The sequence below is a fragment of the Bufo bufo genome, chromosome 1 (genome assembly GCF_905171765.1).
Source record: "Bufo bufo chromosome 1, aBufBuf1.1, whole genome shotgun sequence".
NCBI classification, from domain to species: domain Eukaryota; kingdom Metazoa; phylum Chordata; class Amphibia; order Anura; family Bufonidae; genus Bufo; species Bufo bufo.
Window position 1 is genome coordinate 721347602 of NC_053389.1, and position 13928 is coordinate 721361529.

The 13928-nt window shown below is 45.2% G+C and overlaps 1 protein-coding gene across 7 annotated transcripts in view; it reads left to right on the top strand.

Annotated features, from left to right (window-relative positions):
• Positions 1–2942, top strand: part of KIF23 (kinesin family member 23) — a 36662-nt gene extending 33720 nt beyond the window's left edge. For all 7 annotated transcript variants that reach the window (XM_040414338.1, XM_040414341.1, XM_040414344.1 and 4 more), the window contains one exon: positions 1471–2942. In XM_040414338.1, the coding sequence (XP_040270272.1) occupies positions 1471–1486 (16 nt within the window). In that variant the 3' untranslated portion in view covers positions 1487–2942. The remainder of the gene's footprint in view (positions 1–1470) is intronic.
• Positions 2943–13928: the final 10986 nt, after the last annotated feature.

Genomic DNA, 13928 nt, shown 5'->3' on the forward strand with positions numbered 1-13928 from the left:
GCCATAATAGAACGTCACAGTAATGAAGCAGGGTCTGAACCCTGCCGTTCCAGCACCAGACAATAGCAACTGCGGCATCTGAGTGGAAAGGCAATGGGAGGGAGTCTCCTCTGCTCTAAGCACATCGCTCTTAGAACAGAATCGTGGGGTGCTTGGCATGGCAACCAGGGAACTTCTAAAGGACCCTAGGCCTCCCATATCCTGGCCACTAATACATCCTGCCTTTCAAAATTACTATGCACTGGAATACAGAAGTGCAACATAAGTGATCAAAGATTGCAGGTTCTAGTCCTCAGAGGGGACTAAAAAATATATATATATGTGGTAACATCATATATGCAACCGCAATTACATCTTGCTCAACAGTAATCATAATCTACAGGTATATCACCAGGAACTGTCAGCTCTCGACTATTTTAGTAAGAGTAATAACGTTGTACTATGGTCAGCTGGTACTTTGAACAACATTGTGGGCGGGATTCCCAACACGGTGCGAGCGTTACCAAGGGGCGGAGCCGCAGAGCGTGCCTAGCAACCGGCACACGCGGCTGCCCCCGGAACACCCGCCCGCACGCACTGCCCGGCCACGGCATCCCCGCAACGTGCCTGCCCGCGGTACGATCTTGGCCCCGCTGGGGTGAGGACCCGACCCGCCGTGCGGTCACCACGCTGCCGCACCGGCATCGGATACCCCCCGCTTACCTGACCGACAGCACGCGACGAGCCGACGCCGACCAATACTCACCCAGACCGAGACGAAAAAGAGCAGGACGTGCAGGAACCAGACGTGAACCGGAAGTACCAGGTAACTGGCTGCACGTCCCGTCCCTTGCACTCCGTGGGTCTTATAGCCAAGGGGGCGGGGCCTATGCCCCTCCCACAAATACAGGCTGCACGGCAGCCTTAACTATATCTCTAATCTCATCCAGTAGGAAAAAAAGTAGAGCTTTATTGAGCCACAGTGGCTCAATAAATCTCTCCTTTTTTTCCTACTGGATGTGCTGTCCGTTTTCGTGGGTGAGCAGTGACAACCCTGGACAAAGCACCCGCTATTGCATATTGTGAATTGGTGCTGCCACACATACATATACATATATATAGATTATGGGGGGCGGCCAACTTGCCTGGGCCACAGACACAATAGGCTTGAGGTGATAAGTTGACTTCTATGGGAGAGTTTTCTATGTGTGATCTGTGCAGAGGTCAGGGGGAGCTGATAAGCCGTTTTAGGAATAGTGTATCCTGGGTTATCTATACAGAGGTGATATGTCCTTGTAATCCTGCCTGTGGTGCTAATGAGATGACTTCTTTAAAGTGATCTGTACAGAAAGTGAGGAGTGGGAAAACTAGGATATTGGTAAAATGGAAATTGAAAGTATCACCAAAATGTATTTCATAGTATGTTTTAAAATAAAAATTTGATTTAAATAATAGTTCATTTTCTGATGACATTACCTTTTTTATTTTCAGGCGCAGGAAACCTTGAATAAAGGTTAATGGAAAGTGTTCAGCGCCAAGATGGATATCGGGGCAGTCGAGCTTCTGTGTGTGTATATAGGAGAAACAGGAACATTCTTATAGCAGGCTGATCTGTGAAGAACATGAAGCTGATACTCTACCTGCCCACCCTGAACTTACTATATGGTGGACTGTATTATATATATTTTTTTCTTTTTATACCATTTTGCTGCGTGTATTTTATGAAACCTTTCATGAGCTCTAATCATTTATCCCAGCACATACAGCTTTGGCATATTGACCTGGACTGTATACACATTCCTAAACTGGTCATGAAAGGGTTTTTATCTATATATTTTCTTTGTACTCTTATTTAGAAGATCTGCTGCTGTTTAAGTAGCAAAAATGCACTTTACCAAAGCTGTTCATTCGGAAACACTGTCTATTTAATGTGTCCCAAGTATTGTACAGGATTACGTCAATGAGGGCTAGGATCCAGCGTGTCTATAACATACAGGCTGGGAGTGGGGATTTAATAAAACTTTCAGTGGCTTTCATGAAATCATTTTGGGCTTTGTGAATTTCCCTGCTGTGTTGAGACCAGCAGATGGTTATTTTATATATATATATATTTTTTTTTTCTCCAGTGTCCTCTCTTGAACCTCCCAGCCCCACACCAGTAGAAACAGGACATGTTCATAGGTTAAACCAATAGAAACAGTGTTCTGAAGCAACCCTGTATCTGTCAGTGGTTACACTACAGGAATCTGGGAAAAATTGGTCTGCTGAAAATTCCTTAACTTCAATGAGTTGTAGAGAAATCATGTATCTATGTAATTATGCTGTACAACCAGTAGAGGGGGATAGTACTGGTTTTTTTCCTTAGTTTTAACAGTATGGTGTTTTTTGTTTGTTTTTTTTCTTTTCCTTGTGTAATTTTATAATGGTTTTAGTCATCACCTTTACACCTGTTAAATGCACTTGGGCAAAACTATTCTCAAGAGTGAAGCTTTTATTATTGTTCACAAGGTGGGTAATACTGCTGTGCCATCCCGAGCACAGAAAGATGTTCTCCATGACTGGGGTCATATCTTTGTCATACCCCCTCCCTAAAAGTGTGTGTGTTCATGCTAGTGCTCCACTGTGTTGTAGATGAGCTGCGGTATAATTGCCAGACGGCAGACACGATCTGTGTTTTCCTATGGAAAAAGTTCTGAGCCACTATGTGATCCTAGCAAAAACAAGTAATAGAAAGCAGGAGACCTTCTAACTGTTAAATGACTGTCGCTCACTCATAAAGGGAAAAACAAAGTCATCCTGTAAAGTGACCACAACTTGTTGGTGGAGCTAGGAACAGGCTATATGCACTGCCAGAAAAAACGCTTACTCTATGGTCAAGTGATAAAATACTGAATATATACAGTAGTCAGGTTTATTCATGTCTTTTCTGTTTCTGAAGTGACCCATCACATGTTCAGATATGCAGAGGCATTCTACAGTTCACTGCCAGATCTCCATTGACTATAATGGGGTCCGGCAGTGATCTGGATGATTTTTGGTGTAAATTGCGTGTTTCAGCCTGAGAAACTGTTGAATGCAACTTTTTTTTTTTTGCCCAGCTAACATTTCTTCCGGATCAGGCATACTGCCGATATGAAACCTATAACTTCTTTACTGTGAGCCAAAATTCTCTCTGCACATTCCTATTAGGGATTTAATGTAAGTTTCTTTGGAAAGACTGACTAATCTCTAGATCAGGGATGCTCAACTTGCGGCCCTCCAGCAAAACTACAACTCTCAGAATGCCTGGACACCCTACAGCTATAAGGGCATGCTGGGAGTTGTAGTTTTGCAACATCTGGAGGGCCACAGGTTGAGCATCCCTGCTCTAGATCATCCACATTACCACACAACTATAGATTAAGTGTTTTTTTTTTCCTGGGAATACTGCTATATGCATTTGCAGCATCATGCATATACTTGTATGTCGTATGTGAATCTTTTTTTTTTTTTTTTTTTTGCATATTGCACAAAGAGGTAAAAAAATTTGCTTACTATTCTCACATCACTTTTTCTTTTTTTTTTTTGGTGGTGTGTGGTGATGATGAAAGCCAAATGAAGATCTGTCAGTCATGGCTGCCTAGTCTTCTATTCTAGAACTACTGTATAATAAAGAACTCTTTTGTAAGGTACTTGTTTTAGACCCTTTGGCTTCTGAATGACATTTCCTGCTATTGGAAAATATCAGTTAGAGAACCTGTCACCATGAAGATGCAGTGCAATATGCAAGCCTCATGTTGGAGCAGGAGGAGCTGAGCAGACTGATTTTATATAGTTTTATGGGAAAAGATTCAGTGAAACTTGGGGCTCATGCAGACGACACTATGCTGTCCACAAAAATGTGTGTGTGTGTGTGTGTGTGTGTGTGGGTGGGTGTGGTGTGGTGTGGTTTAGATGGTGACCCATTCACTTCTATGGGGCTTTTTTTCTTCCATTCCATGGCTCTGCAAAACAAATGAAACGTCCTATACTTGTCAGTGAAAATCAGGATGTGGACCCATTGAAGTCTATGGGTCCACGAAAAGGGTAAATTACTCTTACTGGTAATTGGTTTTTCCAATAGCCTCCACAACGCCCTTTACCTGCTTCAGTTAATGAGATAGGACTTGTTTAGTAATGCAGGCTTTGGACCTCTACGACCACCTTGGTTTGATGTCACTGACTTCAGGAGAGATATTTCTCAGTCGGCAATAACATGAGACACACACACAGGTATCACTGAGAAATACTCTAACTTTATTATGCTATTGCTTGGCCTTATATATGCAGTAGAAAAGTTTACATAACAACAGCGTTAAACCAATCATATAGATAAACATTGGTGCTCATACACATACTATGGGAACATCCTTATATGGTATGTGTATGTGCAGTAAGCAAAAATAGGTTTTAATCAGTCACATAAGAATGTACGCAGTTGTGCTGAATGACCCTGAATAAGGCAAGAACGTTTGTACTAGCTCTGGGGATTCCCAGAATCTGTCCTGGGACAGATAAGCGAACCTAACTCACAGCGGGGGAACGTGAAACAGTGCGTGGGTGAGATGTTATAACAATTCTTTACATATATAGAGCAGGAACAAGATGGATTCACATTTCTCTTCAATCCCCTCTTAGAACCACATTTCTTAGATAATATGGTTCTTGCCCTTTTCCCTGTATACCGCCAGATATTTTCTATATCCTTCAGGATTAGGCAGCAGAGTCTCATAATAAAATGACAGTTTCCGTACACATGGTATGATACATGTTGCAACGTGAGTACTGGAGGAATTGTACCAGAAGGTAGTGATTCCACCTTTCTGAGTTATAGCAACTTCAGCTTTGTTATCCTCCCGCCGAGTCATTAGGATCATCCGTAATCCCACAGTCCAAGTGGACCGTCTGTGCCATCTTCCAGAATTGAGGGAGTGCATCCTGGTGGAGGTCAGAGCTCCTGTCCTTTTTCGAAGTCAGGACTGTCTGTCCCCGTTATTACCTCCTTTTGGGGTGCCTCCTCTACCAGTTTTACTCTGGTGACGTGGACCCAGGTAGGTGCATCTTCTGTAAGTACAGCTGTGCAGGTCACGGCTACCACTGTAGTCGGTGGTCCGTAGGTGAAGTCTCCTGCGAATTTTCCTTTCTTTAATTTCTTTATCAGCACGATATCTCCCACTTGGAATGGGTGAGTTGGTTCCTGTGGAAGACAAGGAGACTTGCAAGCAACTTTTTCCTCAATTTCACTTAGAGCTTTAATCAATCTGGTTACATATTCTTCTCTAATGAGGTTGAGGTCCCCTTCTTGTACTACCAGAGGGTTCTTTGTTCATGGTGTGGGAAAAGGTCTCCCCATAAGTATCTCAAATGGTGATATCCCTAGCTTTTTTATTAGGGGTCATCCTGATCTCAGCTAAGACTATTGGCAGTATATCTTTCCATTTCTCAAATGTGCCCCGTGTTGACTTTCTCAATTTATCTTTTTAGGGTTCTGTTCATGCGTTCCACAATGCTGGAGTTTTGTGGGTGGTATGGGATATGAAATTTCAATTCAACCTTAAGGAGTCTTGTCAGATCCTTGTTTACCTTTGAGGTGAAAGCTGGCCCTTGGTCAGATTCAATTACCAATGGACAGCCCCACCTTTGAATGATGTCATGTGTCAGTATCCTTGCTACTGTTTTGGCATCTTCTGATCTTGTAGGGTAGACCTCTGGCCATCTTGAGAACATGTCAACTATGACCAAGGCGTATTCTTGTTTACCTTTCTCTCTAGGTATGTGTGTGAAGTCTACCTGCAGATGTGTAAAAGGAGTGGTGGGGTAATCAAGGTGTTGATGTGGGACTTTGACATTGGTGTTTGGGTTGTTCCTCAAACATGTGATACACCTTCCCACATAATCTGACACTAACTGTTTAATGTCTAATATAGAAATTCTGTGCTAGCAGCATGTGTGTTGTTTGAATACTGTTGTGTCCTACTCCATGAAAATGTGCAATGAACAGAGGGAAGCTGTGCTGTGGTATGCATGGTTTCCCCTCTTTGCAGATTAATCCTGTCCTAGGATTTTGCTGCAAGATTGGATAACACCAGTCGGCCATTTCATCGTCCGTAGCTGAGGACTGGAGATCCACAAGCATCCGAGTTAACTCAAGTGAAGGAGGTACTAAATTCCCCATTTGCAATGTGGCCGGGGCCATCAGTGCAGCCTTCTTGGCCTCTGCGTCTGCCAGGGCATTGCCTTGGGACACATGATCTTTACCACTAGTATGCGCCCTGCAGTGGACAATTGCAATCTGTGAGGGCAATCTTATGGCTTCTACAAGTTGTGAATGTGAGATGTGCTTACCATCAGCTGCAATGAATCCTCTCCTTTGCCAAATGACCCCATGGTCCCAGACCACTCCATGTCTGTACCTGCTGTCAGTGTAAATGGTGACTGGCTTGCCTTCATGTAGTATGCATGCTCTCGTGAGTGCAATTAATTCTGCTGCTTGTGCAGATGGTATGTGATGGGTCTGGCTTCCAGGACAACATCGGGTAGCATAACCATAGCATATCCTGCATAATAAGTGTTGTTATTTGGTCTGCTGCAGGATCCATCAACAAAAACATCAGGAGCCCCATCTACTGGTACAGATTGTAAATCAGAGCGGGGTGATGTCTCATGTTGTATGGCGTGTATACAATCATGTGCCTCTGTCAAGTGATCCTCAGGTCCTTTAAGTCCTAATAGGGCATTCAAGATAGGTGCTGGACCTGAGGTGTGTGTTGCGTATTTGATTTGGAGGGAGGGATTGCTGAGGAGTAGAATCTCATATCCAGGTAGTCTTTGTGCGGACATGTGCTGTGTGTGTATGCCTTTTGAGAAGGCCTACTACATCATGTGTGGTGTACAGGATAGTCTCATGTCCCATTGTGAGTGGCGTTGCAAGCTCAACCATCATAGCACAGGCTGCAAGAGATCTCAGACAGGCCGGCATTCCTTGGACGGATGCCGGAACCACCTTTAAGAAAAAGGCACAAGGACGTAACTTGCCTCAGTGATATTGTGTCAGCACACCTGCCATGTTTTTACAATTTTGTCGAGCATATACGTGGAATGTGAGTTTGTAGTCAGGGAGGCCCAAACCCGGACTTGTCATTAACCACCTCCCGTCTTGCTAACGCCGAAAGGCGTGATTGCTGCGGCGCTGCCAGTCACACTAACGCCGATCGGCGTCATCTCGCGTGAGCCGAGATTTTCATGTGAACGCGCACTCCCAGGATCGCGTAGTTCACAAGTTCAGCGGCCGCGATCATTGGCTGGCAGGCTGTGGATTTTTGAAATGACCAATGAAATGGTTATGTCAGACACTATTTTGAAAATAGCGTCTGATATAACTGCTACCTGCTCCTCTGGTGGTCCCTTTTGCTTGGATCGACCACCGGAGGACACAGGCAGCTTTGTAAGTAGCACCAAATCACCACACTACACATTAGACATTACCCTGTCATTTATTAACCCCTTATTTAGCACCTGATCACCCATATTAGACTCCCTGATCACCCCCTTGTCCACCCCCCCCCTGTCATTGATCCCCCCCCCCTGTAAGGGTCCCTCATCACCGCCAGGTAGTTAGCTACTTGCTAGGTAGTTTAGCGCCCACCGCACCGCAGTCACTGATTAGTCGCTGATTAGCGTCATCGCTGTCGCTAATCAGCACTAGTACTATATAGTTTCTGTAAGTGATCAAGACTGATTGCGTTTTGTAGAGCCTAAGGTGACCCTAATGTACTTATATAGATCTGAATGCAGTGTTCGCCCGATCAGGCCTGATCTTGTGCGCACACTTGTGTTCAGTCCGCCCCACCGCAGTGACAGAATATTTTTTTTTTCTGATCACTGCAAAAACACTGTAAAATCGCTGCGCCGCTATAAAGATCACTTTTGAGCTTTTTGGATCTTTATTAGCGATCGCAGCTTTACTTCGCAAGCACTCCTTTTTACTAGGTAGGTTTGCTCTTTTTCCTGGGTAGTCTCAGAGGAATACCAGCTAAATTTAGTGAACCCAAAATGTCAAACAATGGGTATTCCGCTGAAGAGGCCTACAGGCTTCTGGCCGTGATGGATGAAAGCGATGGGGACGCCTCAACCGCTGAATCCAGTGGTTCAGAATATGAACCTGTAGACAGCAGTGGCACTCTAACCGCTAGCGAAGATGATGAGGTAGAGGTCCCTGCTACGGTCAGGCGTACCCGATCCCATGTCGGGGTTCTGCATGATGAGCCTCATTTGCAGCAGAGTGGTGCTAGCGCTGATCTTGTTTATGGTGCAGCATACACCAGCAGCGCAGCACATCCTGGACCTTCTACCAGCACTGCCGTATTCCCTGGTGAAGTGGCGAGCACAGGGCTCCAGATGGCGTCCAAAATGGTCGCCAATGCGACTTAGAATTGCAAAATGGCGACAAGACTTTGTAGTCTTGTCGCCATTTGCGCCTAGAGCCTCCGCTGCTCTGCCGCTTTAAGAAGAACGGGATTTCATCCAGCAGGCAGGCGGCAATCCAATAACAGAACTCCGCACACTATAGAGCTCTGTTATTAGAGAGGAGGCTGCTGATTGGTCAGTATCAGTGTGCTGCTGTACCATTGGATGCTCCTCTCACACCCCCATTCTCCCGCGCTGAACACAGCAGCAGCTTCAGAGTCATGAAGACAGGGAACCGCTCCATAGAACAGAGGTTAGCTTGAGAAGCGGATACTTAACAATCCACAGACTGTCACAGTCACCCCTGCGCTGCCGCTGATAAAGGCTAATCCTTATCGTCTTTACAACCCTGATAACACTCAGGGGGCCGCTGCTGGTGCTCCGTGTGAGCTCCCTGCCTGGGCTCACAAACATTCTTAATAAGGGAATAAAAGGGTTAATAGGAGCCGCTGGTCAAGACACTAAAAAGCCAGTGAACCATATCTCTTTCAATAGTCGTGCTTAGTAGGAGGAGAGGTTATCTCCTCCTCCTAAGACTTTTGAAAGAGATATGGTTCACTGGCTTTTTAGTGTCTTGACCAGCACGGGGCTCCTATTAACCCTTTACATACTTAACATTAGCAAGTGGTGAGATGACTGATGATCACCTCACCACTTGCTAATGGCTGCTGCTGCCGCCCAGTATTCCCCCCGCCTACCTACCTACCTACCTACCTAACTTTCTCTGCACATCTCCTATTTTATGCTAAAGTGGGGGGGAACCTTTTCTGGTGTGAGCCTGATAAGTGTGATTGTGACCAGTTCCATCAGTTGGCGCACGTGCAGCGGTATGAGGGAGCACTCTGCCATTTGTACAGCCTACGATGCGGAGATGCCACCACGCTGGGGAGGCTCAGGTGTGGCTGGCAGTGAAGGTGTTAAGGCTGCCGGTCGTTAAAGTAACGTTAGGCTGATATAAGGGGCAGCCGCGCAGCCCACCTGCTCCTTGCAGGACTCTGATCATGCACCCGCCCTTCCCAAACTATGGGCCCACTTACCGGCTACAGCCCCCCTACTACAAACCCAAGGGGCCCTACTGGAAGCCTCCCTACAAGGGGCCCATGAAGTCTGCCCTTCTCTTTAACTGCCTGGATAACTACCGGATATGGGCTCAGCTGTAGGGCTTGCTCAGCCAGCTGGGGCCGGAGCTGGGGCTGAGCCGCTCTTACACCAAAGTAGTAGGGGTTCAAGTGAACCCCAGAGTGGACGCGTCTGTTCAGTGTTCACTGGGGCCCCGTACGCTGAAGAGCCGCAAGGGATGGGCCCTACTGTGCCATGCCACACCTGGGCAGCATGCCGGACTGCGTAACGTCACCCCAGTCCGCTTTCCCCGCACTGTAGCCAGACAAGTCTTTTATTTTTTATTATAATTACATGTATTTTACATTTGGCGACTAAAAAATTCATTTGGCTCCTAAATTTTTCAGATTAGGAGCCAATGGCTCCTTGAGATTTTTTTTTGTCTGGAGCCCTGGAGCACCAGAAGGGCAGTTCCAGCTGGTACGGTGGCATGTGCAATAACTCCCCCGTCGCAGCCACCGCGTTCACAGGCCCGTAGAACCCTTAGTCTCCCAGATGTGCTGGCAAATCCTAATTGGCACTCCCCTGCTTCCGCCACACCTGTATTGCCCCCTTTCACCGCCCAGTCTGGAGTTTGTGTGGAGACGGCTCATTTAGGATCGGCCCTTCAGTTTTTTTTAGCTATTCTTCACCGCGGATCTCTGTGACCTAGTTGCGGCAGAAACCAACCGCTACGCCACACAGTTTATTACCGCCAATCCGGAAAGCTTCTATGCCCAGCCTTACTGGTGGAAACCAGCCACAGTTTCCGAGTTAAAAAATTTTTTGGGCCTTATCCTCAGCATGGGTCTAACTAAAGAAAATGTATTGCGGTCATATTGGTCTAAAAACCCAATACATTACATGCCCATGTTCTCTGCTGCAATGTCCAGGGCACGTTTTGAGGTCATCATGTGCTTTATGCATTTCGCTGACAATAACACCTGTCATCCAAGAGGCCACCCTGCTTATGACTGGCTCCACAATATTCGGCCCCTCATAGACCATTTGTCATCCAGATTTGCAGATGCGTATACCCCTAATCAAAACATCTGCATAGACGAGTCCCTAGTACATTTTACCGGGCGCCTTGGCATAAAACAGTACATCCCCAGCAAGCGCGCCCGGTATGGGGTCAAACTGTATAAGCTCTGTGAAAGGGCCACAGGCTATACATATCGTTTTAGGGTCTATGAGGGAAAAGACTCAAAACTGGAGCCAGTCGGATGTCCTGACTACCTGGGGAGCAGTGGCAAGATTGTCTGGAACTTGGTGTCACCCTTACTCCACAATGGGTACCACTTATACGTGGACAATTTTTACTCAAGCGTGGCCCTCTTTCGGCACTTACATCTAGTCGGAATTCAATGCTGTGGCACCGCGTGACCTAGTCGCCGGGGCTTCCCCCAACGGCTCGTTAGTACCCGACTTGCACGGGGGGGAGAGGGCTGCCTTGTGTGACCAAGAACTGCTTGCGGTGAAGTGGAGGGACGTTTACCTTCTGTCCACCATTCACGCAGACACGACTGTCCAAATTGAAAGGGCAACTGGAGTCATTGTGAAACCCCTCTCTGTCCATGACTATAACCTTCACATGGGAGGGGTGGACTTCAATGACCAGATATTGGCTCCCTATTTAGTTTCCCGACGCACCAGACGCTGGTATAAGAAGGTGTCTGTATATTTGATTCAATTGGCTGTATATAATAGTTTTGTTCTCTACAGTAAGGCTGGGAGAACAGGATCCTTCCTAAAATTCCAGGAAGATATCATTTCGGAAATCCTGTATCCAGGAGGGTCCGTGCCCCAAGTCCCTGATGTAGTGAGCCGGCTATATGGCAGACACTTCCCGTCTGTCTATCCTGGTACCCCAACTCAACGTTCCCAAGAAAAAGATGATGTGTATGTAGCAGGGGTGGAATAAGGCGTGACACCACCTTTTTTTTGTCCTGACCTGCATAGGGGAGTGTTTCCGCAAGTTCCACACACAGGTACACTATTAGTATAGGGATTGCGTGACACAGGACAGGCACACAGGGGTCTTAGGGCCCTTTCCCACAGAGCTGCCACAAACCTCTCCTTTCACCTGGGACAAAGTGCATAATGTACTTCGCCACATGTCTGGGCGATTTGCGCTTTGTCCCATGGGGAAGGAGAGGTTTGTCCTCTAAAGGTAAAAAAATAAAAATAATCACCGGTAAGCAAAAAAGTTATTGTTCTGTTTCAAAAGTTTATAAAAGTTAATGTTCAGTTCAAATGTTATATAAAGTTAATGTTAATAAATTTATTGCATTGCGGCCTGTTTTTTTTTTTTTTTACCTTTTTATTTTTTGTCACAATTTAGGTAAAAAAAACACATCATTTTCCGCTAACTTGTGCCAAAAAAAAAAAAATTCTAGGAACTCGCCATGCTCCTCACGGAATACCTTGGGGTGTCTTCTTTCCAAAATGGGGTCACTTGTGGGGTAGTTATACTGCCCTGGCATTTTAGGGGCCCTAATGCGTGAGAAGTAGTTTGAAATCAAAATGTGTAAAAAATGCCCTGTGAAATCCTAAAGGTGCTCTTTGGAATTTGGGCCCCTTTGCCCACCTAGGCTGCAAAAAAGTGTCACATGTGGTATCGCTGTACTCAGGAGATGTTGGGCAATGTGTTTTGGGGTGTCTTTTTACATATACCCATGCTGGGTGAGAGAAATATCTCTGTCAAATGACAACTTTGTATAAAAAAAATGGGAAAAGTTGTCTTTTAGAGAGATATTTCTCTCACCCAACATGGGTATATGTAAAGACACCATTTTGGAAAGAAGACACCCCAAGGTATTTCGTGACTGGCATAGTGAGTTCATGGAAGTTTTTATTTTTTGTCACAAGTTAGTGGAATATGAGACTTTGTAAGAAAAAATAAAAAAATACATCATTTTCCGCTAACTTGTGGCAAAAAAATTAAAATTCTAGGAACTCGCCATGCCCCTCACGGAATACCTTGGGGTGTCTTCTTTCCAAAATGGGGTCACTTGTGGGGTATTTATACTATCCTGGCATTCTAGCACCTCAAGAAACATGACAGGTGCTCAGAAAGTCAGAGCTGCTTCAAAATGCGGAAATTCACATTTTTGTACCATAGTTTGTAAACGCTATAACTTTTGTGCAAACCAATAAATATACACTTATTGCATTTTTTTTATCAAAGACATGTAGAACAATAAATTTAGAGAAAAAATTATATAGAAATGTAGTTTTATTTGAAAAATTTTACAACCGAAAGTGAAAAATGAAATTTTTTTGCAAAAAATTTCGGTAAATTTCGATTAATAACAAAAAAAGTAAAAATGTCAGCAGCAATGAAATACCACCAAATGAAAGCTCTATTAGTGAGAAGAAAAGGAGGTAAAATTCATTTGGGTGGTAAGTTGCATGACCGAGCAATAAACCGTTAAATTTGTGGAGTGCCGATTTGTAAAAAAGGGCCTGGTCACTAGGGGGGTATAAACCTGTGGTCCTTAAGTGGTTAAAGAGCATTTCAAATAATCAAATGCATTAAACATTTCCTCAGACCACCTGATGAGATCTGGCATGTCTGCCAGAGTGGCTTGTCTCATTTCATTGTCACAGTAGGAGCAATCAGGAATCAATTGTCTGCAGTAGTTTATCATACCAAGGAAAGATAACACTTCTTTCTTGGTGTGCGGGGTGACCAGGCCCGCAACAGACTGGACTCTTTCTGTGCTGATTCTTCTTTCTCCCTTTGTGAGAACAAAGCCCAAGTATTCAACTTGCTTTTTACACCATTGCATTTTCTTGCGTGACACCTTGTGTCCACATTTAGACAACCATTTCAACAAAGATAAACCATCTGTTACATACCTCCTCTGACACACTGCACAATACCAAATCATCCACGTATTGCAAGAGTACAGAACCCTGGGGGGGGTGCCATGGTTTTAAACTACAGGTGAATCAGCATATCTCTGGGGCATCCTGCTCCAGGTGAGTTGACGACCCTCAAAGCAAAAAGGAGTCTGGTCTGCTTGTCAACCGGGATAGAGAAGAAAGCATTTTTCAGGTCTATCACGCTGAAACAGACAGCATCTGCAGATGTCTGAAAGCAGTTGTGTCACATCAGGTACAATGGGCGCAATAGGGATGATGAGACTATTAATTGCCCTTAAGTCTTGTACAAATCTTACCGTACCATCGGCCTTCGTCACCGGATTGATGGGTGTACTGTATGGTGAGACAGTGTCCTCTAGGACTCCGGTCCGTAGGAATTCCTGTATCATGGGTCTTAACCCTTCTATTTTCTCTTTCGATAGTGGGTATTGTTTTTGGTACACCGTGGTTGCATCTGCTTTGAGTGTGGCCCTATA